General features: G+C 51.7%; 1 protein-coding gene across 4 annotated transcripts in view; it reads left to right on the top strand.

Annotated features, from left to right (window-relative positions):
* The window catches only part of LMBR1 (limb development membrane protein 1), a 74,850-nt gene that overhangs the window by 12,762 nt on the left and 34,896 nt on the right, over window positions 1-27,192 (top strand). For all 4 annotated transcript variants that reach the window (XM_053671896.1, XM_037131937.2, XM_053671895.1 and 1 more), the window contains 2 exons: window positions 2,646-2,785; window positions 14,117-14,220. In XM_053671896.1, the coding sequence (XP_053527871.1) occupies window positions 2,646-2,785; window positions 14,117-14,220 (244 nt within the window). The remainder of the gene's footprint in view (window positions 1-2,645; window positions 2,786-14,116; window positions 14,221-27,192) is intronic.

The following is a 27,192-nucleotide window of genomic DNA, read 5'->3' as shown; positions in this document are numbered from 1 at the left end:
CATTGGAATTACTTTCTGGAGGGCAGGCCCTTGTAGGACAGGCTTTCCCTGCTGAGTGAGTGTTCTAGGAACCCATCTGCGTCCGTGCACCAGCTGCCGTTGTGGTGAGAGGCTGCGTTTGGATCCGGTGATTTTTTATTTTTGAAGACTCTTTCACGTTGTTTGCCCATTTCATGATGGGCGATTGAGAAGTGCAACTGCCCGCCGCCCTGAGTGTTCAGCACTTTATGACCAGTGATGGCAGGACCCCCACGCCCCACCCTCCTTAATCACCGGGTCTCACCTCAAGTGACTTTTTTTTGTTTCCTTGGATGAAAAAAGTCCTCAAAGGGAAGTGTTTTGCCGATGTGGAAGAGCGAAACAAAAAAGGCAGAAGCACGAAAAGGCTTCAGAATTGATGAGTTCAGAAACTGTTCTGAGCAGTGGAACAAACATTTCAGTGGGTGTGTCGCATCCAATGGAGAGTTCTTTGAGTTGACACGTGTCAGAATAAATGTCCGTCTGATGAATAAGTTCCAGGTTTTCTGGGCACACGCATGTCCTGGGGGGCTGTCACTGAGCGCCTGGAGCGTGATGCCTGGAGCAGGGAGTGCGGGCGGCACCCAGACAGACCCCTGTCTCGGTGCACTGCCGTTGCTCAGAGGGGCCAGGGCTCTGGGGGAAGCGGCTCACCGAATGGACCTTGTCGTGCTCCGGTGTGAGGAGGTGCTCAGAGAACAACGGGGCCGTGCCAGGTAGACGCGGAAGGCTTTCCCGCCATGTCAGGACGTCTGGGCGTCTGAGTAGCGGTGGTCACGGGCCCTGAACGAGCAGTCGTGGGACGAGGAGCAGGAGGCTGTCCTGGTTCCAAGCTCAGCTTTCATGCAGTACCTGCAGATAAAGGGAAGAGGCCCCGCAGGCGCCACCTTGGCCAGTGGTCAGCACGTGGCCCGTGTGGGGCAGACGGACTCAAGGTTGCCGGGGAGCCTGTAGTGAGACGGCCCCAGTGTGGACCGCACAGTCGGCTCCCGAGGTCCTGCTGAAAGAGCCACTGTGATGGTCATGGTGGCCACACAGTCAGGAGTTTGGGTCACCTGTGGCTTCACAGGTGTGAAGCTCTCCCACACGTGTGGCTCTGTTGGGTTTCACGCCCCAGTTTTGACTTGGAGATGGGGTTGGCCCTCACTGCCTGGTCTGTGGCGGAGTGTGGTGGGTGCTGAGACCAGGGCAGGGGTGCTGAGGGACGCGTTGCAGGGGGGCCCAGGGAGGGAGCTGGCCGTGACCCAGGCTGGAGGTGTGGTGCCCACAGAGTGCGGGGCTGCCGTGGCAGTGGGTGGGGTGTGGGGGAGCCAAGGGGCTGCTGTGCAGCATCTGGTGTGGGGCTGTGGGCTTGACCCTAGTCCGGGCGTGGGGAGGAGGGGGGGGATGCGCACGGGACATGTGCTCCCTCCGTGGGGCAGACGAGACTCCCGCCAGGCCCCTGGGAGACCATTGGGGGCGGCGGCCGTGGACCTGGGCCAGGACTTGTGCTCTTGCTCCACCAGAAAGCGTGTCAGGTCAGCAGAGCCTCTCAGGGCGCATCCTGCGTCTGGTTGGGACAATGTCTTCAGCGAGTGTCCCACGGTGTCCACATCAAGTGTACCAGTGGTTGGCAGGTTTCGACCAGTTTGACTTTGAAGTAGGAAGCACTTCTGCTGGTCGCCACAAGGTGGCGCTGACTGCGCAGTTACTCTGTTTGATGTGTGTATTGGACGTTAAGTGTGACCTTTTCTCCTTGTATCTTCTTATGTTTTTACATTCTCCCTGCATTTACTTTAGTGGAATGGATGTTAAATTGTTTCCTCCAGTATTGGTGAGATTCCCATTTTCTTCGCCATTGAAAAATGCTTAGAAATATAGATAAAAAATTTAAACTTCGGATGTGTGGCGGGGAGCCAAAGCCCTTTACCAGTCTGTTGTCCTACGGGATTGCAAGGGATTGCGCTGGGCTTCTTGTGCCTCTGTTTCTCTTTGTGTACATATGTGCGTTGGGGGGGGAGTATGTGTGTGTTTGTCCTGCTTTCTTTCAGTTTCTTCATTTTTACTTGTTTCTAAATTGGTACATATTAGAGATATTTTGAAACATGACAAAATAGTGCTGTACATACTGTTTAGTAGCATAATATTCTTTAATAGTTCCTTACTATTTAATTTATAATTTATTTACACTTTACTCATTCTACAAGATAGTGGACTAATGGCTTGGTAAGTTCTTTCTGCTGAAATAATTCGTGTTTCCTACAGCTGGCACAAGTAATCTTTCCCTCTGAAACAGCTGCTGCCTTGCTTTTAGCATATATTGCCAGAATTGTTACCGAAACACAACATGAGCTGAATACTTACCCTTAAAAGAGGGACGAGGCTGCCATTCATTCTCTGTAAAGTGCGTGGCGCGCTCTGTCTGAAGTGGGTGTTCCTCTCAGGGCGTCTCATCGGACTGACCGGCCCCGGCAGAGTCGGCAGCTCTAGGGGTCGCCTCGCCTCACTCCCAGGGTCACACGTGTGTCCTGTGCCTGCCAACGACGTGAGGTGCATGGCCTTCCCCCACAGAGGTGCTGAGGTAGACACGTTCGCGCCTTCATTCGTTTGTTCGTCTGGAGTCACTCGCACACTCTCCTCCCTTGCAGGCTGTTCCTGAGCACGTTCACGCTCGCGGTCTCCGCCGGGGCCGTGCTGCTGCTGCCCTTCTCCATCATCAGCAACGAGATCCTGCTGTCTTTCCCGCACAGCTACTACATCCAGTGGCTGAACGGCTCCCTGATCCACGGTCAGTACCTGCCGCTTCCTGCCGTCCCCGGCCCTGCTTTAACTTTTCCTGCCCTGCATCGTCAGGCTTTCCTTTCCCTTCCTGTGTCACGCACATTAAAAAGTTAGTAGGGATGGGAGAAGCTCGTCAGTTCCGCAGACTGAGAAACGGTGAGACGCCTGCGTGCGGGTTTCCTTTGGGCGATGACCGCGGTGGGACTGGGTGGGCACGGTGGCCACACAGCCCAGCCAGTGAGCTGGACGCCAGTGGACCGCTCGTCTCAGAGCGGTGGTTCCAGAGGACGGGAGTTTAAAATCAAAGTAAAACCCCAGCAGCGATGCGTGTTGGAAGGTGGGAGAATGATGGGAGTAAAACTGCAGCCTCAAGAGTCAGGAAACAATTCTTCAGTCACTGAGGTGTTTCCCCAGCGGGGCAGTTTTTGTTAAACTTGTGACTGGGGGAGGTAGGCACTTGTCACTCGTGGTTCAGTCTGTTACAAGATGAGCCGAGAGAGTCTGGCTGGGTCTTTGTGAGTCTGTGTTGACTGGTCAGTAGGAAGAGACAGTGTGTGGTGTGGACCTCGTGAGGAAAAAATGGACAGGCCACCTTCCAGTCCCACGGAAGATTTTTAAAAACCATACTTTTAGATACTATTTATTTTTATGTATGAAGATGAAAAGTCAGCCAGCAGTAAATTTTAATGTCCCCTTGTTAGTTAAATGTCACTGATGATTTCTAGTTAACTGGTCTGAGTAGCTCAGGCATTTGTCATAATGCATGTCACTGTAGTTATGTGTGATAACGATTTTCAACCACCGTGCTGTGCTGCAAGAATGTTTAAAACATGCAGTGAATACCTATTTAGTCAGGGGCACAGGCCTCTCTTTCCTTATTGTCAAGTCAAAAAATAACAGCAGGCAACATAACAATGCCCATTTGTTGTGAATGATTCAAAATTATACCTATTCTTTTTTTTGTCAAATCAACAAAAAGTATATTTTTTGGTATGTTGCAGGATTTTAATAATTCGTTTATGCGAGCCATGAGATGACAAAGGTTGAAAATTGCTGGTTTATAATAATTAAAATAAAAAACAATCTAAGTGTCCGTAGTGAGAAATTTGCTTAATTATGTTTTGGTAGAGCCAAGCGGTGGGTGCTTTTTTGACCAAGATAGATGATGGTGTAGGGGAGTGATTGTTGATTTGGAACAAATCAACAGTCAGGAAAAAAATGTTCTCCTCTGGGTGGCAGGGCAATATGATATAAAGGTTTATTTTAGTATTTGTGCTGTGTAATATTTCTACAGTAGGCATGTGTTGGTTTTTTGATAAAAGAAAAAAGTTATATTAAGGTAAAAACTTCACAACTCATTGCGAAAATTGTCCTTTTTTTCTGTCTTCTAACTAAATAAGCAGAAGCTATTCTAGTTCTAAAGTTCTCACAACGCTGATGATTCCAAACTTGTCTTCTAAGGCTTATGCTTTCTTGGTAGAATTTTAAAAAATTATATCGGTCATTTTTTGACAATTAGATTAGAACCTCAGTTCCACCGGAAGATTGGTTTTATCTTAGTGTTGCCGTTTTGGAATTATGGAGTATGGCTGAGCTCGCATGGACTTCTTGTTGGACTCAGGGACTTTCTGTCTGCGAGGAACAGCGGCGTCACCCGCAGCCCCCGGCTGTCTGCTGTGTTGTGAGCGCTTGGCGACCCCAGCAGAGGGAGCTGCAAGTTCGTGCATCCTGCGGTCGCCTGGCCTTCTGTCCAGCGTGGTTTGGTTTCACACTAAGTATTTGCGTATTACTAAATAATCTTTGTCTGAATTCAGATACTTCTTTCAGGAGTAGGCATTGGCTCTTTCAGAAAGGCTGTCACTAATACTGATTTAGACAAACCACAAGGGTTCGGAGTTTTTAAGATTCTGCTCCTGTATTGGAGCATGTAACTAACTTTCTGAAGTGGAAGAATTTGACTTATGTTTTCTTTTATTTTACAAATTGATGAGTAAGAAAATAAAGGTAGTGGTAGTATTTTATGTGTATTAGCCTTAATTTTAATTTAGAAATGTTTTATCAAAACTGTAGAAACACCCTTAGGGATATTTATGTGTGTGGGCCTGGTGTATGTTTGCAGGATGCTGAGAACTTAGTTTTAGACAGTTGCTAAGGTTGTATTTACTACTTAGGAATGTGTGTTAGATCTATTATTTTTCTCAATATTAGATATTCTCACAGAAATCTTATTATGTTGCAAACTTGATAATTAAATTGGCATAAGCTAAGTCAAAAACTTTCACATTTATTTATCATGGTTAATAAACTTAATTTGTTGCATTTAATTATTTGGACTTTGAAGAAAGCTGGTTATTCACGTGCCTTATACAGGAGAAAACCACCAACTCTCCAATTCTTTCTGTTAAGTGACTATCTTGCAAGAATAAACACAGCCGTGGGCAGCTTCACGACAGGAACCGTGGTGAAAAATGCGTTGTTGGGCAGTTTCTCATGGTGGGGACATCACAGAGTGCGCTCACACACGCCCAGGTGGCCGGCCCACTACACACTGGGCCATGCAGTGCAGCCTGTCGCCCCCGGCCATCAGCTGCCCAGCGTGTGAGCTCAGGAGACGATGCAGGGTTGAATTGAATCTGGCGCGAGAGAGCATGCTGCCGTGGGGAGGCATGATCCAAAAGCAGGGTTGTGTGCGGCTCTGCAGGCTGTGTGTGGAAAGAGCGCCCCCTAGAGAACAGTCCGAGTACAGCAAGTACAGGACGTGGCCCTGTAGTCTGCGTTATTCGTTTTCCAGTGTCATGTGCTGTGCGCAACTGGGTTGCTTTCCCGTTGCACGAGGGGCGGCGCTGTGGGTCTGTCTGCGCCGCGTCCCCGTAAACACGGGAGCAGGGGATGCGCTGTGACGTTTGGCTGCTGCAAGGTCATACTAGGGAGAGGGATTCCTCAGCTCCATCGTTGTATGTACGGTCGGTCCTCGACTGGCCCATGTGGTGGCCGCTCGCCTCCGCACTGGGGTCCAGATCACATCAACGTCTGTCCCGCGATCACTGTGGCCAGGGCTCCGGCAGGAATATGGAGTGCCCCGGGAAACGGGCAGTTGGAGAAATAACATTTTAAATGCTGTGTAATATATATATTTAAAGTTCCATATGAAGAAGGCGGCATCCAGTTTCCCGACCAGCTGAAGGAGTTGCTGGTGTTCGGAACTGGCGTGGTCATCGGGACGGTTTTCCGCGCGGGTTCAGCAGGCACTGCCGCTGTTCCCCTCCGCGGGGGCAGACTTCCCTCTTCAGCTTTTCATGGCCGTCTTGTTTTCAGTGTGTGGGTTAGTCAGGGTAGGTCTTTTACTGATGTGTGAGCTTCTGCCCAGGGCAGAGTTTTATGTCTTTTTTTATAAGTTTGTGTTTTTTATCTCATTTTATTTATTTTCGGAGACAGGGGAAAAGAGGAAGAGAGGGGGAGAAGCATCCATGTGTGGTTGCCTCTTGTGCGCCCCCTACTGGGGGCCCAGCCCACAGCCCAGGCCCTGCCCTGCCTGGGACTTGAATCCAGGGCCTTTCCTTTTGCAGAAGGGTGCCCAAGCCACTGTGCTACACTAGTCAGGGCAAGGGGGGTAATTCTGTAAGGAAGGGGTTGAGAGCCAACTTTCTTGTCTTTATCTGGTCTACCTGCTGGTGTGTGTCCAGAGTTTTCAGTGGTTTGGCCTCTGTAGTGTGTGGAGACGGAGGGGAGGGGCACTGGTGTCCATGTAACTCTGGGGGTGTGTTGCTTCTCTTCTGTTCTTCCGGAGAGCCCTGGGAGTCGGGGAAGAGCCGGTGTCATCCCAGAGGAAACACCATGAGGGTTGACGCCCCTTCCAGGTCACACAGCCGATGATGCAGGCCCAGGGTGCCAGACGCGAAGGGCCACTTCCCCGGCCCCTGCCATGGAGGCTGTAGAGACCTTTTGGTCACCGAAGTGCGGGTTGCTGGTTGTGTTAGAGAGCGTTACAGAGCAGTGGGCGTTTTCTGAGAGTGTGTGTGTGTGCAGAAGGCTGGGTGCGTGTGTACACACGAATGCAGGTACGTTGGAAACACAGCAGTAGAGAGGTATGTGTGGGAGAGACGCCCAGAGAGAAGGTGGCAGGGGACCGACTGGGGCATCGGGTGGAACGCTCCTGAGGGAGGAGGGATAAGAAAAACATTGGAGAAATTCATGCCAGGAAAATGTCAACATCAGGTGAGACCCGTAAACCCGCTGATCCAAGCAGCGCAACCGGCCTGGTGTGCAAGAAACTCTGCCGGGACGCTCCATCCGATCGGACCAACACAGTGACAGAGAAAACCTTAAAGGCATTCAGAGAAAAAGACATACGAGTGCAGAGGAGTGAGGGTAGGAACTGGCACGTTTCTTGTGGGAAAAAATGCCGGCCAGATGGCAGTTCCCTGCCAACCTAAATCCAGCAAGAATGTTTTTCCAAGACAAAGGCAAAGTAAAGACAGTGTCAGATACACAGAAGATAAAAATTCATCCCGCAGACTGTTGGTGGCAGCTGACTGGGGGGATAGGAGTGTGGATCTCCTGCCCTAGAAGTGCAGTTCATGGGTAAACATAATAGTTCTCCTTTATTGTATGTCTTATTAAAAGATGATTGGTTATTTCAAAAATAAAATGGCAGTGGTACATTGGGAGCTTTATAAGGTGTGCAAGTAAAATGTGTAGGCACAGAAGTGCAAAGGTGGAAGGAAAGAAAGGGAGACACGTGGGTGTAGGATCTTACGTGGCACGTGAGTGGCTGTGCTGTTGTGGGAGGCACAGTGTGATGAGTTAGAGGGGTGCACTGTGGACCTCCAGTCCTGCACACGGCGCAGCAAGAGGTACATCCAGTAAGCAAATAAAGGAGATGAAAGGGAATCGTTCGAAGTTAGCCCAAAGGCGCACAGAACAGCAGGGAGGGCAGATAGAACCATAGGCTGAATGGAGGAAAGAGCTCGCGGACAGACCTACCCGGACCGTCCCAGGAAACCCCAGTGGTCTGGATACTCGGTGCAGGGGCAGAGGCGGCCAGGCGGGGTGGGTGAGGGGGACACAGATCTGTGCTGCCTGCGAGAAACCTGCAGCGGCTCCACAGATACAAGCAGGTTAACGGCAATAGGAGGTGTGCCTTGCTAGTTCTAGCAAAAAGGAAGCTGCAGTAGGTGTTATGTGGGTATCAGCAAAGGGTGAGGAACAGAGCAGATCATTTTGTAATGATGAAGGGGTTCACTCATCAAAAGAACATGACAATAAATACCTATTAAATCCATGAAGCAAAATCTTACAGAAGTGGAAGGGTTAATAGCCGTAGTCACAATTATATTCAGATATATTTATACCCCCTCTTCAATAATTGGTAGAATAAGGAGGAAGGAAAAACTAAGAATATGGGCGAGTTGCATGACACTCTTAAACAACTTGGCCTAATTTGTACTTGCTAGAACACACCTTTTCAAGTACGCTGAGAGCATTTATTAAGAGACCCATATCCAATGCCATAAATAAGTCTCTGTACTTGTAGTAGAAGATTTAAGTCATACAGGGTATGTTTTCTGACAGCGATGACATTAAATGGGAAATCGGTGACCGCGGCACGTCTGGAAAACCCCCTCTACTATTTGGGAACTAAATAACATGCTTCACAGTAATGCATAGGTCACAGAAGTCAGAAGAAGTTTGAAAGTGCTTTAAACTGAGTAAAAATGGAAAAAACCATTTCAAAATGTTTGCCGCACCAAAATGCATGTTTTAGGGAAAAAAGTGTCAAATTAGTTCCTACAGCTTCTACCTCAACTAGAAAACTAGAAAAAGGAGAGCAAATAAATCCCAAAGTGAGAAGATGGGAAATAAAAGGTGAGAGGAGAAGCCAGGGGCATAGAAAACTGAGAAAGTATAGGAAATCAATTGAGATCAGTATCATTGATAAGCACAAATAATTAAAGAAGATGCCAGTTACCTGTATCAGGAATGAGAAAAATGACATCACCACAGTCTCAGCCATTGGAGGGATAATTAATGCATATTATGGACAGCGTTATCTGAACAAGTTCAACGGTTTTGAGAAATGCAACAATTCCTTGACTGGCACAAATTCCTGGACCCCTCTCAGACATTGCGGAGGTGCTGCAAATGTTATAAATAAGACTGTAGGCCAACGGGGCTTCGCTGTCAGCCCCGCCAAATGTTTAAGGAAGAAATAACACCAGTTCTACACAGGCCTTTTCAGAAAGTTGGCAATGAGGAAGCATGCCCTAACTTGCTGGGGCCAGCATTACCCTGACTCCAGCCATTGCAGGAAAGCTGCAGGCCAGTATCTGTCCTGAACACAGACGCCTGCATTCTAAGCAACATTGTAGCCAAGCATGTGTCACAGTATAAAAAAAGGGTGATACATGATGACTTTGGGGAAAAAAGTAAGTGACTGTAGTTTATCACATTCCCATGCTACAATCCCAGGGTCATCACCATGAATGCAGAAAAAGCATCTGGCAGACCTCAGCGTTCTGTCTTGATAAGCATCTCTCAGCCAACTAGGCACGAAAGGGAATTTCCCCCTCCTGATAAGGAGTGTCCATGAGAACCCTACAGGTAACATCGGGCTTCCTAGAGAAGGACGCAACGCACCCCCCTGGGCTCAGGAGCAGGGCGCATGTCCTCTCTCACCACTCGCCTGCAGCCTTGTTCTGGTGAGTTTGAACAAGTGACACTCAGGCTAGAGAGAAAAAAGGAGACCTCCGTTCCTAGGTGATCTGATGGTCTGGGTAGAAGTTCTGATGGGATTTCTTATTAAAAAGCTATTAGAATGAGTAAGTGAGTTTCGCAAGGTTTCGGGATATGAGATCGATGTACAGAACTCAAGTGCATTTCTGTTTGGTAGCAGTAAAAAGTTGGAAATTGATTCAAGAACCGATGCAGCAAAGTACAGTGGCATCACAAACATGAAACCCTTAGGGCTGTGTGTGCCCTCACACTGTGGGCCGTGGAGCCCCTCGGAGGAAAGCTAGAGTCCCCCAGCAAACCGAGGGGCAGCCCGTGCTCGAGGACCAGAGGACAGTTCAGATGTCCCTCCTCCACATGTTGACCCGTGGGCTCCACACAATCCTAGTCCCAATCCCAGCCGACCTTTTTGGTAGGAGCTGGCTAGCTGATCTAAGATTTGGATGGGAATTCTAAGAACTTAGAAATGATGAGACAACTTGGAAAGAAAACAAAACTGGAGCCCTTAGTATTTGACTCGAAGAGTACTTTAAAGCTGTAGTAACTGATGCCATGTGGCATCAGTGTGAAGACAGACAAATACGTCAACTCAACACAACAGAGTCCAGGAACACGAGGTCTGTCTGGAAGGAGTCCAGCCATGGTTAATAGAATGAGAGTGGTTTGTGTGACATCGATGTCACCTGGCAGCCAAGGAGAGTGGACTGGAATGTGCATACGTGAACAAAGATGACTTCCCTGGACTGGTCAGTGGGGGCGATAGATGCCCTTGAGTGAGCGTGTTCGCTGAGTGGCCACTGCATTCAAAATGACGGAGTGATGCTCTGGCTGGTGTGGCTCAGTGGGCTGAGTGCCGGGCTGAGAACCAGAGGGTCGCACATGCCTGGGTTGTGGGCCAGGTCCCCAGTAGGGGGCACTCAGGAAGCAACCACACATGCGTGTTTCTCTCCCACTCTCTCTTCCTTCTCCTCTGCCTAAAAATAAATAAGATCTTAAAAAACAAAACAAAACAAAACAAAACAAAATGACTTGAGTGAGCAGAGAAATACATTTGCATCAAATTTTGTGTTAAGCTTGAACATTCCTCCATAGAAACTATTCAGATAATTCAGAAGGCTGCAGCTCTGGGCAGCTGGTGATTGACAGCTTCATCACAACAATGCACCTGCTCATGCATCACATCACGTCTGTTGCAGAGTTTTTTTTGGCAAAACATCAAATCACCCAGGTGACTCAGCCCCACTACAGCCCAGATTTGGTGCCCTGCAACTTCTGGTTTTTCCCAAAACTAAAATCACCTTTGAAAGGAAAGCGATTTCACACTGTTGATGAGATTCAGGAAAATATGACGGGGCAACTGATGGCAATTGGGAGAACTGTGTTAGGTCCCAAGGTGCCTACTTTGAAGGGGACTGAGGCTTCATTGTCCTGTGTACAGTGTTTCTTGTATCTTGTATCATCTTTGATAAATGTCTCTGTTTTTCATAGTACATGGCTAGACACCCTCTAGACAGACCTTGTATGTCTATACGTCCATTATCAGTTTACTTTCAACAGAGGTGCAAAGGTAATTTGGTGGGAAAAGGGCATTTTCCACAAATGCCATTAGAATGATTGGCTAGCCAGAGACAAAAGATGAACTTGGATCCATACTTGACATTGTCTGCAGAAAGCAGTTCAGCAGGATCATAGATGTAAACCCTGGAACTGTGGCCCGTGCAGGTGACACTTGGGAGGAAGCCTGTGACATCAGCCCAGGCCGCAGTTTCTGGGGTAGAGGTGACCCATTCAAGCATGACCTGTAAAAAAACAATGTGATAAATCGGACTTCCTCAAAATGAAAGCTTGTTGTTTGGAACCAGCTGTTCAGAGGATGAGAAGACAGTGCGAGGACTGGCAGGACACACCTGCGGTGGCAGGTCTGATGAGGGGCTTGTGGTCCTCGACTCATTCATTCATTCATTCAAGGTGCAGATCAAGACCTTGCCCGACCTGGAGCCAGCGACCTGCAGGCCGCAGGTGTGCAGAGATGCCCCGGGAGAGCACAGAGGCACGTGGCAGGTGCGCTTGTGAGCAGGTGCTCACCGTTGGCCCTCCTCACTGGGGAGTCGCAGATCCACACAGGAACGGCTCCCTGCACAACCACTGGGGTAGCAGAGACCGGAAGGTTGTGTGCGCCCTATGCTGGCGAAACGCGGGTGAAATTTGAACTCGGCTGCTGGGGTGCAAGTTCATACAGCCACTTCGGAAGACGTTTCAGCCATTTCTTGGGGCGTTGAACATGCTCGTGTCTACTCTGTCACCCAGCTGCTGCACACCCCCATGCTTGCCCCGAGGAAGTGAGAGCGTGTGGCCACAGAGAGCCGTGCACGCGGGTGTGCAGAGCAGGCTCTACGGCAGACTGGGAGCGGCCCAGTCTGCAGGGGGGTGGCCGCAGTTCACTCCCCGAATTCCATCTGATCTGTACAGAGGACAGACACCGATGCGCACACCATAGTGTTGGAAACTCTCAAGTTACTGTGTTCAGTGACAGGAGCCAGACAAGACCAAGGGTACATACTACATGTACTGTGTGTGTACAGTTCTGGATAATACAGCCTTCTCTACTGGCATGGCTCGGGGCTGTCGGGAGAAGGGGTGAGGAGGGGAGGCGGCAGTGAGTGTGGACCGGGAGGAGGCGGCGGCGGCTGGCCGTGTGCGTTACTTTGTGGAGAGGCCATCAGTGGGAAGCACATCTGTGAGAGTTTGTGGGTTGTGCCCTTGGTGCAGTTATGTCCATTATAACTTGGTAAACTGAAGTTCATGTTTTTGCTTTTTACACGGTGAGCTCTCCTTCACTTTACACTGGCAGTCGAGGATTCATTCTCAGTCTTCCTCAGTTTGGCCCACGAGCTCCGACAGAGAAGGTGTTTCCTCGTTAATGTTGGGTGACATAGAACGTCAAGTCCATTCACACAACTCAGGGACTGGGCCGCGCTGACTGTCCCGCTGCGCTGGTTCCCTTGCCTCCCCGCCCTGCCTACGGATGGGGTCTTCAGCCTGGCTCTCGCAATGGGGACCTTGAGTTGGTAGGGCTGTCACCTGGGATGCAGGCGGGCAGGAGCCCAGGTGGCCTCTGTCCTGGGAGCTCTTTGGGTCATTAGCACTGTGGAGTGCCCACTGTGGTCACAGCCCCTTTCATGGAGGACCGGGCCACGGCGTCGCTGGGCTGGGGAGTAGAGAAGCGACTTTAGAAGCCTTGCTGTGTCAGAAAGTTCTGGTGACAGTTTTCTACTAGGAGATGGAAGATGTCTGAAACTTGTAAAACATTTTATTTTCTGCTAAGGTAAGTGTGTTGTCAGTTTTATTAAATCTGTGGCAATTTTTGAAAGAAAGCGTGAGCTGACTTGGTGACTTCTGTTGCCCTTCCTGCTGGAGACGGTGGACCTCTCTCCGGTTGGCCTGTACGAGCCCCCCATGAGCTTGTTTGGTTGGTACGTGCCGTGTGGTGCGGTTCTGAAGGGGCTTCGGGCAGTCGCCGTGGGCCCCGTGAGCTCAGGGCAGACCCCCGCGCCTGGAGCGCACGCCACCAGGGCAGCCGTGTCTGTTTTGCTTGCCCACTGGTGGGTCTCAGCGCCCGGACCGCCCCGCCTCGTGGATGGGGAGAGGATGGAGCGCCAGTTGCCCACGTCAGAAGCACTGAATTGTATCTGTGGCGTAGTTTTCATCTTTGACTCTGGAGTTCATAAGTTTTATAAAGAGTGCAGCCATCATTTTGAAAGTAAGTTTTAAACTTTGGTGTTTCACCTTTAAAGAGCAGGAGATGTTGAGCCAAGTGTTGCCCAGAGGACACAGGCAAAGGTCTCCTTTTCTAACAATGTTCTTAGCTGCTTTTTACTGTGGTTTTCTGAGACCTGCAGAACGTGCTGGCGAGGGAAAGCGTTATGGGAGCCTGCCTGTCTTCCTTTGCTTCCCCACTTGGCAGTGCTCACTGAACCACCCACGAGGGGTGCTTTGTGGACACCCCAGGAGTCAGAGCTGCCACCGCTGGCCCAGCGGCCTCCGCACGCTGTGACCCGCCTTTGCCCGGGGCCTGGGGGGTTGGGGGCGGTGCCGGGACGAGTGAACGGGTTTGCATCCTGTCCGTAAATCACTTAGACCAGCACTTGGCACAGAAGGGCTCAATAAATGCTAATTATTCCTTTTAGGGTTTTAATGAGGCTTAAATTAAATGAGATTATGCATGTAAAATGCTTAGTAGAGTATCTGGCATTTATTAAGTGCTCCATAAACGCTGGTGGCTCTAATTCAAACGCTCAGGTGCCAGTGTGTCGAGGGAGGCTGTGCCTCTGGGTCTCTACGTGTGGCGTGGCTTTGGTGCCTTTACCTCGGGGCGCAAGGGAAGGTTTCCACGTTGGCCGTGGCCAGTAGGCGCGTGTCGCGAGATCACACAGACGTTGAGGAATTCCTTTCTGATTTGTAAGGCTAGGCCGCTCGCTAGGCCGCTCGGTTTTTGCCGTGGGTTTTTACTGTTCGGGAGCACAGCTCTCTGACTGGCGCTGCCCGTGCCGGGGTGCCCCCACGGCCCGGCCTGCGGGCCCCTAACCTGTCCCCCATGTTGCCCCCGCAGGTCTGTGGAACCTCGCTTCTCTCTTCTCCAACCTCTGTTTGTTTGTCCTGATGCCCTTCGCCTTCTTCTTCCTGGAGTCGGAAGGTTTCGCTGGCCTGAAAAAGGTGAGTGAACCCTGTGTGGGAATCACATTAGTTAAAAACGGAGAGGTAAATATTATTCACGTTGCACTATAAAAATGTGGCTTAAACAGCCGTTGGACTGGAATGTAAAAGTTTAGTGAATAACAACATCTTGTGAATATAACTGACGACATTACCAGTCACATTAGTAATACTGCTTGTTGAATGACTCTGCCTGTCCACGGGGTGGGGGGAGTCACCTTTGACCTCTGAGTGCATCTGCGGGCCGTGTGGGCATGGTGGGGCCGGCCTGTGAGGACCAGTGGCTGCCCTGGGGCAGCAGCGGCGGCCCCTTCCTCACCTTCCTCCTGCAGTTCAAGGCCTGGCCCGGACTTCCAGAACGTGTCCTGTTGGGAGTCGTCTCACCTGCAGTGTTCAGGCCTGTAGTGTGTCCCAGTCTCAGCCATGTGCTGGCAAGCAGTTGGGGCCCCGAGGCCCTCCCTGGGGCTCCTGCGGGGGTGAGGCGGGCGGTGGAGGAGGACCTGGCAGACTGCGTGGGAGCACCCCGTGCACCTGCCTGTCCCGGGGGTAGTGACTCCTGTCTCCCTGCGGCAGTTTAAAGGGAGAACAAGAGAGTTCCTGCTTGTAGTCTGTGGGGCTCTTTGCTGTAAACTTGTGGAATACAGTGCAAAGGTTTGAGTAGCTAACGGTTTTTGCGTGACTTTTAGACTTGGTGAAGTGAGATCTGCCGTGGTGGTTTACTTGCAGGCACAGCAGGCTGCCCAAGTCCCAGTTCTCTGCGCGCCGTGGTGTCTGGACTGGAGTGTGTGTGTCCCATGGGTGAGCAGGGCGGTGACGTCAGGTGCACGGGTTTGGCCTGGGCAGTCGTGCACGGGGTGTGCGCTTTTCTTCCCTGTGACTTTCTGCGGGTTTTTAGGGGTGGAGCGGCTTAGCCTCACATTGTGACAGCTCTCTGGTTTTAGTCTGAAGGGCACCTGTTGCAGACACGTGCACTGCTGGGGGCCGGTGGGCTCGCCTCCCGGGTCTGCAGACACCAGTCCTCACAGTGTCTGCAGCCCCCGCCAGGGCCGGGATCCGGATCTGAAGGGATGGCTGTGTTTGCCACCCATCTGGACAGCGAGAAAAGTGGCTTCTACTGTTGGTTTTCGTTACGATGTATCAGGTTGGCCAAAAAGTTTGTTTTTCCCTGTAAGATGGCTCCAGAAGCGCTTAGTTGTCTTTAACTTAATTTGAAACAATTTTGTTAGATTGTATTGTGACAGCTGTCCCGTCGCCTGCATTTAAGAAAAAACTTACCCAAATCGGGGAATTTTTGTGCAGCCATTTTAACACTGACGATGGAAGAAAATACACAACAGTTTCGGCATAGTTTGCTTAATTAAGTCAAGAGAGGTAAAAATGTAACTGAGGTGCAAAACCAGATTTGTGCCGTGTGTGAAGGTGCTGTGACTGATGGAGCGTGTCGGAAGTGGTTTGCGGAGTTTCGTGCGGGAGGTTCCTCGGTGGACGTTGCCCCCTGAGGTCGGGTGGGCCAGTGGGGTTGACACCGCCCTCGATCAGTTCGAGACCGTAGTGAAAGCAACCCACGTTCTGCCACGCGGGAGACAGTTGACACACTCAGAATGTCCAGTTCGATACAGTTATTAGTGAACATGAAAAATGTGTCTTATTTTATGGAAAAAACCAAATGGACTTTTTGGCCAACCCCATTTATTTTGCACCTACAATTTTGTAGTATTCTTCCCTCTAAATTTTTTACTTCTAGTCTCTCACTAAATATCTGAAAGGATTTTCCTTTTTAAGCACATTTTTGGTTATGCTACTGTCCTCACAATCCCTCTGGGTCACCAGCTCCGTTGGGGATCGCCAAGGGGATGGACATGGGGAATGAATGTCTCAGGCCGCGGTCCACCCGAGTGCCCGAGTCACGCACACACTGCCTCAGAGAGCGGAGGAAGAGGGTGCAGGCAGCGCTGAGGGCGGCTGCGGTCACTCTGCCTCGGGAGGTCTTGGGCCTCCGTGCTGTCAGGGCAGGAGGGCGGTGGGGCTGTGTCCTGGGGGCTGCGGAGGGAGTGTGAGTGCTGGGGGTCCTTGGAGGAGAGAGCAGGGTGCAGAGGTGGGGGTGGGACGGCCGGGTGGGGTCGCCTCAGCCGGGGCTTCTCTGTGAGACGGTTGCCTGCTGCAGGGTGAGATACGACCAGAGGGGAGGATTCGTGGAAAGCGAAGCCCAGGACTTAGCTCAGTGAGTGAGAGAGCGCCATTGCCCTTGTCCTGGAACGGAATGTGTCTGACTAGTCAGCACTGTGCCGTAGAGAACCCTGGTGTGGTGCGGGGCGCCCAGAAGCCCCCGGGTGCAGTTAGCTCGTCGTTGTTTGCTGTCCCCGGCAACGGGTTAGAGTCCCATTTTGGAACTGCAGACAGAAGCAGAACCCACCCTGCTTGCAGATGGTGCTCTCTGGGCCGTATTGGAAATGCGCGGGGAGCTCTACCATTCGGGCGATTGCAGCCTGTGTTCTCCAGTGCTCCTGCGTCTCCAGTTTTAAGTCACTGGCAGCGACGTGGCAAGGGCTGTTGGCACTGTCTGGTCACGTGTGGGTGTGTGAAGTGCACACTCAAGCCTCTTAGTGTCAGGTCTCAAGGTGCTCCTAGATCGTAGGTGTGACCGGTGCGGGTCCCAGGAAGCGTGAAAACACGCAGCCCCAGGCTGTGCCATAGCTGCCGGGCGCTGCCGCTCACTGAGGCGCTCCCATGGCCCGCACAGCCAGCCGGCAGGTCAGTGAGTTCCTCTGGGTCCCGGAGCAGCCCAGCTCACCGGTGACGTTTGACACATTGGTCCCCAACGATACTCAGGAGAGTTTAGAAAACACCTCTAATTGGAAGACCCAGCACTGCGATTTGTGTGGCGACGGACTTGTAACGTGGTGAGTTACAGTCCCTTTACGTCCCTCGGCCACCCTCCTGGGGCTGTTTTACTGCGTCTGAGTCTGGTGGGGGTCCCGGAGAGGCACATGGCCCCGGTCCTCCCATTGATTCCCCTGGGCCATCGATTTTAAAGCGGCCTCTTGCATATCGTGCCGAGATGCGGAAATTGGCCACTAGCCACGGGCGGATGCAGAGCTTGAATTGAAAATCAAATTAAGCAGAATTCTCTACTTAGTTTTTAATTAAACCGCCATGTTAATTCAAACAGGACATTTTAGGCCTGGGGGGTTGACCATGTCCTTTTAAGGGCCTTAAATAGCCTTTCTTCGGCCTCCTTGCCGCGGCGTGTGTTTCTATTTTAGGAGGCCGTCTCCGTGCTGTTCCTACTCTTTATAGTTCTCAAGGGTGGGTGGATGTAAGTGGTTTTGATAAAACTTTTTTTTTTTTTTTAAGCGAGAAGGTCACTTTTATCTTGGAACTCTAACTTATTGCTAGAAGTGCAATGTTGATCAACTTTAGGTTGTGTCTCGGCCACGTGTTTGTAGTGAGTGTTGTGTATGACTGCGTGTGTTTGAACCTGACCCCACCCTCCATTTTAATGTTTCAGCTCTGATGAAAAGGTCGCATCTGCTGGTTCTTGTTTGTTTTGTGGTGGGTGATGCTTCCCCCGCAGTTTTTCTCTCGGTCCCTGAGATGAGCACTGGAGTGTGAGGGGCTTGGGCCCCGCAGCTCGTTCCCCGGCAGCCCAGCCGGCAGCCGTGAGGTTTCCTCTGTGCACGGCGCCGGGGAGGGACCCTGTGACGTCCTGGGTGGTGTCCGAGCACGGGAGGAGCCGCAGCCAGGGTTCGAGCGGGAGTCAGGGGCGTGATTGTCTCATATAGCGTTTCACTTCTTCCTTTGAATTAAAATGTTTCGAGGAAAATATTCGATAACATAATGAGAGTGAAACAAATCGCATCTGCGGCAGATTAATTCAAGACGAAGGATGTTTCTGGGAGCGGCTTCCCCCTGCGCCTCACCGCAATGCGATCTTTGATTTGAAGTCACGGCATAAAATGTAACCCGAGTGACAGCGACATCCTGACCAATTACCCGATGGCCCAGACAGCCCCCAACGTCCAGAGCATACATAGCACGCGCTCTGTGGGATTAGGAGGTTAACTCCCGAAACTTCAAACGGAGTGCTTGATAATAAAAGCAGAAAGTACAGAATTCGAGGGGACTTCCTTTCTTAATTAATTGGACCGGCCAGGTGGGGCGAGGGGCTGGGTGCTGGTGCTGGACGGCCCATAAAGCCGAGCACCGTGACGGCCGAGCACGAGGGTCGGAGATCGCTTTAATATGTCTCTATCCTGTGTCACAGTGTGAAACTGTCCTGGTTTATGTCCCTCTTGGCAAACTTCCATAAAAGTGACCCTGTACTGTATTTTATGGCCAGACGGCTTTGCCCCCAGTGGCTAATTCATATCAGGCCTCCATCTTCAGGAGACGCAGGCTGGAGAGGAAGCCCCGCGTGGTCGCGGGGCGCTTTCCTGGCGCTCTTTCATTATTTTTGCTCGTTTTTGCCACTGATCATCCATAAATTGTTGGAAATGAGTGATTAAGGAAGTACTGCTTAGTGTTAGCGGCACAAGCGCATGTTGGTCCGGCTGCTGGGGGTGAGAGGAAGTGGCCGAGGGAGAGGAAAACTCCCGCTGGGAGGTCTCCGAGGAGCCTCACCCAGGGTCGCGTTTTGATCTTGGAGTTTATGACAGAAAACGGAGTCCTATCGCACTCAGCATCGTTGTGTGCTCACTCGATTTCCCCAACACCTCCGAGAAAAAATCATTCAGTAAGTTATTAATAGGCTTCCGCAGGCCCTCCCCCCCGGGTGGGGAGGACTGGTTTCTTCCAGAGAAACACCATGGACCAGAAGGGACGTTTTCCAAGTACACGACCTCTGCAGTGGTGCACTCGGGGCTGCTCGGCCGTAAGGTGGGGCTGCAGCCCGGGAGGCTGGGCAGGCAAAGGCATACCTGTGCGGTTTTTAGTGGAAGAGTGCATTTGTTTGATGTGAAACTTGGTTTGTAGAGATTTTCAACAGACCCGTCCACCTCATGCCTGACACTAATCTTGCCTCTGTCCTCAGCCCCACTGCCTGTCGGAGGAGCGAGGAGGGACCTCACAGAGGGGCAGCTCTGTGTTTTTGCAGCAGCAGTGGCAGCGGCGTTGCTGCGTTGCCTGGCCCCTGCGCTTCGTGACGGTCTGATACTTGGGACTGGACTCTTAGAAGTCACTCTTATGCTCTCGAGTTGTCAAGAAGTGGGAGTGTCCTCCTGTCTGGCCAGCTTGTCTCTTTACTTGTATCACAGTGTGGTGGCAGGAGGGCCAGCCCCGGCTCTCTGCAGGCCGGGCCGGAACCCCAACCCCGCCCCTTCCCGGCCTGGGACCTGCGGTGCGTGCCTTGGTGTCTCCATTCGTGACATGGGCCGGTGGGCCTTCCCCTGCTGCCTCAGGCTCGGCCACCTCCCCCAGCCTCTCGCAGGGCACCTGCGACGTGGGCGGAGCAGCCGTGACTGCTGGGTGCTCCAATGTGGGGCTGTGTGACAGTCCACACGGAGGCACTGGGGAGGTTTATGCGGGACCACCCGTCACAGCAGGGGAGCGATCTGAGCAATTCCGGCCGCGTGGACCGTTGGTTTCGTGATTTATTTTTTGTCTCACACCAGTATGGGCTGTAAAAGCAGGTATTATGTTTAATAGGTAACTAAACTTCAAACTTTATTTTATATGATGATTAAATTGCTAACAAATGTCTCATAATCCAGGGCTCTTTGTTAAATGAGGAAAAGTTTTGGTAGGGAGGAAATAAAAAATCACCAGGTTTAAAGTAATTGTACTTTTCATTAAACTGGCCCTAATACTTCCAATATTCATGAAACAATTTTATGAGATAGTCGTCGTCGATTAGAGTCTCTTTTCTAGAATGTTTTTTGGGGGAGTTGAAAACTATCCACTCTTGGTTAGAAAGGACTTTATTTGAAAATAAAATTAAATGTCGATCTTAAGTCTAACTAGAGAGCTTTTTACATGGTTGTGATGCAGGCCACAGAGTTGTAGACCAGAGCTCCCCCAAGAGACTGGAGTTCCGATTGTTAAAATCTCGTATTTATTTGGCTTTTAAACTCATATTTATTTGTCTGTAAATTCATTTGTTCATCACGTCACTGTTAATCTTTGGTCTCTGTGACAGGTTTGCTGATGCGCACTTAAACTTGGTCGGCCCCTTTGCAGCTCATGTGTTTGGCCCGTCTGTACCAACGGCCCCTGCTGTGCTTTCTCTCTGCCTGTGAGGCCTCCCGGCCCCGTACCTGGAACACTGTAGAGACTCAGTTGATTTCGGGCCTTTTCTCGGGACTGGGGGCTCTGTGGGCCCTTCTTGAGTCAGCGCTGATCCCTTCACCAGGGATGGCCCCGTCTTTTCTTCCTGACTCTGCTCTTCAGCTTCGGAGCGGCTAGGCCTCTCACGGCTCGAGGCTGTTTCAAGAAGAGCTTTTCCAAACCAGGGCACAGAGACCCCTCCCTGAGGCTCTGGAGGCCTCTTTCCTGACTGCGTCTGCGCCCCAGAGCGCGCCCCTTGCTGCTTCCCAGCTCCGGTGGGTCCTGCATGACGCATGCTGGCCAGACTGCTGATTTGGGCTGGTTTTCTTGTGTATCTTCACGTCTGTCATCTTTTAATTAATATTTTAACTTTAATGGAAACAATTTTAGAGAAGCCAATTAAGCCCCTCCCCTCATATTTTATATCATTCCAAATTACCTGTCAACATCTGTGCTCAGATCATTGCATAATTATAATTGGGTGTACATATATTTTGTGTCCTTGCTTGAATAATTCAGCTTACCAACATAAATATTCTGGTGCAGGGAAAAAATATTCTGGTGCAGGGAAATCCTCCGAGACTTGGAGGTGAGCAGAGGGGACCCTGGGTGTTGTGTCTGGGGCCCCGCGCTTGGGAGGCACGGCCTGAGCGGTGAGGACTGCTCTTCCTCGGACTTGGCGGATTTACGGCTCCGAGGGGTGAGGGTTCGCTGCTGGGAAACCCGGAGTGGTGCAGATGGCCGCGTCTGACCGGGGTGGGACCGGTCTCCTCCTGTGGGAGGCGGCGTGGCGCACTGCACTCTGCTGTCCTGCCGGACGGCATTTGTTGGTCTCACATCCGTGAGCACACCGGTTTGAGCGTTTCCAGTCATCTGAGTACATCTGGACTCCTCGAGTTCTCCTTTGATGTGGCTCTAACAAAAACCGGCTGTGCTGTCAAAGGGCGTGAGGCAGGGAGAGAACCGGGTGCTCCGGGCAGCCACGGTCCGCAGGCGGCAGAACGCGTGCTCGGGGAGGGAGTGCAGGGTCAGGGCGGTGCTGCCAGGTGTCCGCCAGGACGGAAGCACCGGGACGCCTCGCCAGGACCTCGAGCCACGTCCACAAGAGCAGGAGAGGACAGAGAGGACAATCAGGGCAAAGCTCTTACGTGTGAAGACAAGAGGGGCTCTGAAGTGGCCAGACGTCTGGGGAGAGCCGGCGTGGCCAGGGGTGCCAGATGCAGCAGGCACACTGAGAACACCTCTGCCTGGCGTCGTGTGAGGAGAGCAGAGGAGAATCAAGTCAAGCGGGCGCCTCGGACAGGCCCGGAGCGTTCTCGGCACCACCAGTAACCGTTCGGGATGAAAACGCAAGCTGGGAACCAGAGGGAGCATTTTCCACGCGACAAGGGCATCTCCCCAAGCCTGCAGATGACATCGTTCATCGTGGAAAAACTGTACTAGTGTCTACTTTTAACACTTGGAGGCTGACTTAAATATTTTTATTTCTCATAAGAAATATCACTGTAGTTGAGTTCTTTTTACCAGTACAGTTAGAGAAGGAAAGGAAAATTTGAAAGAAACAAACAAGTCATTATTAACAGATGATACCGTCTATTGAAAAATCCTACAAAATCTGAAGATAAATTGCTAATTCAAAAAAGAAATTCAGCAGGGAAGGTGGATATGGGATTAATATAGAAAGTCAATAAATATCAGTGACGAATAGACAATCTAATTAAAAATGCCTTTTATAATATCCAGACAGCCTAAGGTATGTTCAGATAAATCCAACAAGTAATAGGTGAAGTCTTTATGGAAGGAATATATGGAGACAAAACGTCTTACTGAGAGATGTTAAAGAAGACCCGACCCATGGGCAAACATTTCTGTGTTTGTGCACATCTTTAGATGGTGACAATATCAGTTCTGCAGTTCCTGTTGAGAGCCGGTACGATTCTAGTCAACAGTCCAGCAGGTGACCACCTCGTGAAGTGTGACCAGCGGGGAGGGAAGTTCTTAGGGAGGAGCAGGAGGTTGCAGAGGTCGAGGCGGTTGGGAGGAAGGTGCATGGTGCTGGACCCTTGTCAAACATTAAGTGACAGAGGACTTGAGCAGATGGGTCTCTGTCTTCCAGCTGCTGTCAGCTGCGCAGCCATGACAGCTGGGTGCGAACACCTGTGCCGCCCCCGCCTGTGGTTCTCTGGGGCACACGCCCAGCCATGAGGCAGCTCCATTCTGCCTGCGGGGCAGCTACCACTCTGGTCCTTGGTTCACATCCCGCCGACGGCACACACGGGGTTTGATGTCTCCACTCCCTCACCAGCTGCTTCCTGGTTGTGTGTTTGCCTGAGTGTGTGTGTGGCCACATTAACAGGTGTGAAGAAGCACTCCGTCGTGGGTTTGATCTGCATCGCACAGTGTCCCGCCCGTCTGTGCGCGGGATGCGTGGGCTGTCACGATGCGGTGCGCCTGCGCCCGGGCTCTGGTTCCGCCTCAGGGGGAAGGCCGTGCTGGCGCGCCACCACTTAGGCGGCCCCTGAGGGCCGTGCGACAGATGTGATGGCAGAGAACCCCTGAGACCAGTGCTTGTGAGCCCACCTGTGAGGTCCCTAGAGGGTGCGAATCACAGCGAGTAGCCACTGGGGGCGGTGGCAGGGAGGCAGGGCGGGCGCCGGGTCCCTTCGGGAGCTGGGCCATTCCCGGCAGCGGCACAGCACGCGCATGCGCTCAGGGCCGGAGTGGTGCGCCGGCACCCGGGCTGACCCGCCGGCCTCCGGCACGTGCGCTTTGCCTCAGTGAAAAGCAGGTCAACGACCGACACCGCAGTTCAGGCTGGTGGTCCTGGGGGCACGCTGGTGCAGGGGTTGTGGCTGGGAGGCCCTTGGGTGCCATGGTGGTCACGGTGATGTTCCTTGAAGTCAGCTGGCATACCCATAGGTATTTTGCAAATGCACAAAGGTAAACAGTGGACTTTCATGATTTAAAAATGGAAATTTAAAGAGGGTGGTTTAGTTCTTGGCGATGGCTGGCAGTGCCCACACCAGCTACTGTGGACAGCCACCGTGCCAGGGCACCCATCTGCAGTGGAGAATATGGTGAAGTGCGCGCGTGCGCGCCTGCCCCTGAGGTGGCTGCCATGAGGCGGGGGAGGGCTGGCCGGCTGCAGTGGCGTGGGCGGCCTTACTCTGTACGCGTGAGAGCTCTTCCATGGTGTTCCCCGTTCCTAGTGCTTTTGGTGTGAATGCCCTCTCTGCCACGTAAGCAGTGTGACACTTGTCCAAGTTGTCGTGTGGCCTTGCATCACAGCCTGTCCTGTACCCTGGTGCCATGTCCACTGGGCCACAGTGGTGTGAGAGAAGCTGACCCCTGCCGACGGTCCTCTTGCTGGGTCTTGCTGGAGCTCGTGCCAGGGGTTTAAGGAGGCAGGCAGCCAGGCAGTGGCTGCGACGTCTGCGACGTACTGTTGCAGTGTCTTGTGGGGCGGAGCCTCCTCCCTAGGGCTGCCTCCTGTTCTGGAGAACCAATGATCCAATGTGGGGAGCCTTTGTGTATTTTGCTGGACCCTTTTCCTGAAAGGGTAGGTTTGTCTTAAGTACGTTTGAAGCATCCTCCCTGCTCCCCGTTTCCAGGTTGCTTTGTCTTTTCTGGCCTGTGTCTGTCTCGTGGGCAAGTAAGAAGCCCAGGGTACCCTTGGCAGCCGGGAGGTGAAGGCGTGTCCATTGGCTGCCGAGTGGTACCCACGGGTGGGCTGTTGGACTCTCCTGGTGTGAGCATCCTTGTGCTTCACAGCTGGTCCCCTCAGCAGACTGCAGAGGCTCCAGGACGTGGAAGGCGGCCGTGGGAGCTCCCCACCCTCCAGTCGCCACTGCCTCCTGGCAGGAACTGGGCAACTGGAGGCCGAGGGGAGATCTGCGTGGCCCAGGTCGCACCCTCGAGATGGGGTCCTGTGCTGGGAGCCCTCCTTTGAGACTCAGAATTATGTCTCACATATTCGATGTAAGGTCCCAGCAGTCTTGTTGCAACAGGGTTCTTTCATTTACGTGTCGGAAACTCGCTGTTTTAACTCACTGACCTGCATTCTGGAGGATTTTTGTGCAGCTAATATCATGAGAAACCATGGATCGTGAATTTGAACACAAATTTGAACACATCCTAGTTCAGCGGACTAGAGCTCTTAGTGTTTTTATTGTAACTTAGCCCAAGGTGCTTTCTGTCGTGTTTCAATAACTCAAGTGCCTCACAGTTTTTTCCTGTCTTGCATATACTGCATTAAGTGAGTGTGTATACGTACTATCTGCAGAACATGCTACTGTTAAAATCACTTTACCATAGAATTTAATACAGCTTTCCATAAAGCTGTTTTCCTTGACTTGGGTCTAAAACTTTTTGTCCTGCTCTTAGGATTATTTCGAGAGCAAAGTGGGAATATTTGACACTCTGTGGAGAGGCCTGTGTGAAGTTTTTCTGTGGCTGAAAGTAATCCGTACCTGTCTTCTCTTCCTGTCCGTTCTCCCTGCTCCGGTCCCTCCTTCCCAGATGCCTGCGAGTGTGTCTGGTGCAGCCGGTGTCGTGCTGAGCAAACCTCCTCGTACCGTTACCAGGAGACCCTTTTTGTTCAGTGAAAACAGTGGCCTGATATTTATTTTAAGTGTTCTGTGAACGTAGACATTTTTCCCAGGCTTTCTTAATGGGTGGAGACACCGTCTATAAAGTGGTGTTTACACACCTTCCCAGAGGTCAGGATGTCCAGGCAAAATCTTGTTTAAATGTTCATCACCATAGAAACCTGTCGGCTCGCTGGCGGAGCGTTTGTGAGGACATTGCGCTTTTCCCTTCGTTGGTGTTCAGTGCGGCACAGTTGAATGTGGGGTCGGCCAGCACCCAGATTTCAAGCCGCAATGAGAACTGGTTCAGTGTGTTAACTGCGCTTTCAGTGTTTATTTACTGGCTTGCTAATCTAGTTGAAACTGTTATGTTGTTGAGAGAGTTGGATCACATACCAAAATAATGGTTGGATTGTTGAGGTATTTTGGATTACATACCAAAATAACACTGGTGTGAAGCTAGCGTGGTTAATTATACAGCTTACTTTTCTTCCAAACCGTGTGGTGCTTCGCGGGCAGACAGTTCTTGGTTTCGGTGGTGCTTCTTACCACTGCCCTGAGTGCTTGTTAGGACGGTGTCAGTACATGGGATGGGGCGTCCTCTCAGTAACTTGGGCTTCTGGTTTTTGGGGGGTCAGTGAAGGCCTGACACAGTCCCTGGAACCCTAGCAGTGCACTGCATGGGTGACGCATGCACAGCCCTGTGGGGGAGCGCAGCTTGTGACAGCAAGTCCAGCCCCCACAGCTCTGTGACCTGACATGCAGGGGGTCCTGCTCACGGTGGAGAGGAGCAGGGGAAGCCCCCCTCCGCACCCCCACTCCAATGTCTCCTTGCCACTGTGACGGCACAGGGTCTCAGCAGGTGGCTCTGACATCTGGCCACCTCTTAGCTCAGCTCATGGAAGAGGGGACTTGATGGGGACCTTCCCCTTGGGGCCTCCTCGCTCCCGATCCCCGCCCAATCCCGACTCCTAATGGAAAGATGAGCGGCGGGCATCTTTGTTTGCTCACACGCTGTCCCGCTGGCGATTAATGGCTGTGATAAAAGCTCTCATGCCGCCTCTCCTCGCGGTGCCGGCAGAGGCCCATCCCAAGTGCAAGCCTCGCCATGAGCGCCACAAGGCCCGCTTCTTGAGGTTGCCCTCCTCCCGAGGAAGCTCTGCTAACGGGATCGTGGGGGTACCTGGCGGAGCTGCTGACGGGGAGTCAGAAGCTGGGGTTCAGGGTGTGGGCAGCCCCCGCTGCTCCCCTTGCTCTGCCCCCCTGGGGTGCGTGAGTGAGCAGGTCTGTGCCTGCCTCCCACACCGGGTACCTAACGGGCTTCAAGTTGAGCCGATTTTGTCTCATTTAGTCGCAGAGACTAAAATTAACAAAAGGAAACAGCATTGTCCCGGCCCCCCAGGGGGCCAAGTCGGAATGACAGTTACCTTCCCGCCCTGTCCCTGTGGCCTCAGTGTCACACCGCCGCTCCCCGCGGGCCTGCCGCACACTCCTTACGCCGCTCCTTCTCTCTCTTTACTGTTAGGTTGACTGCTGCGAACGGTCTTAGTTACTTCCTGTCTTTCGGAGGGAGTTTTAATCAATTTGAAGTACATTTTTTAAGAATTTGTATGATTTGCCTGCTTCAAAGGTTTGTTTGGGGGTTTTTTGGTTAAATATTTTTTTCTGTCACCACTCAAGCGTGTGAATATACATTTTAGACATTTCTTCCTGGTATTATTCATATATCTATAATAGAAAGGGCATCCTGTTGGAGTCATGTGGCTTGTTTCTGTTTAGAAAGGCTCATTCACATGGAATTTTTTTACAGCACATACGAGACTTTGGGGGGCACTGGGGGGACTTGGGGTGTGAGCATATGTGCACAGGGTCGTGGTGGTTAACCGTTAGGGCTTTCTGAGAGGGTCACACTTAGGTTGTGTTTCAAATACTCGAGGAGAGGATATGCTTTTTCTTAATGTAAGCCGAAGAGGGTAGTATGAGAATTTAGTAGATTTTCTGTTTTCAAAGAATCTGGCAGTACAGTGATCGTGGAAGAACGGACCGGAAAGTGCTCGGGAACCCAGAGCCCTGGCAGGAGGGTCTGTCAGGAGCAGTGGTCGCCGGTCCTCCTGGTGACTGTCAT

Source organism: Artibeus jamaicensis, unplaced genomic scaffold, assembly GCF_021234435.1.
Source record: "Artibeus jamaicensis isolate MK-2021 breed Jamaican fruit bat unplaced genomic scaffold, CSHL_Jam_final contig_718, whole genome shotgun sequence".
In the NCBI taxonomy this organism is placed as follows: domain Eukaryota; kingdom Metazoa; phylum Chordata; class Mammalia; order Chiroptera; family Phyllostomidae; genus Artibeus; species Artibeus jamaicensis.
This window is presented reverse-complemented; position numbering and strand designations above follow the sequence as displayed.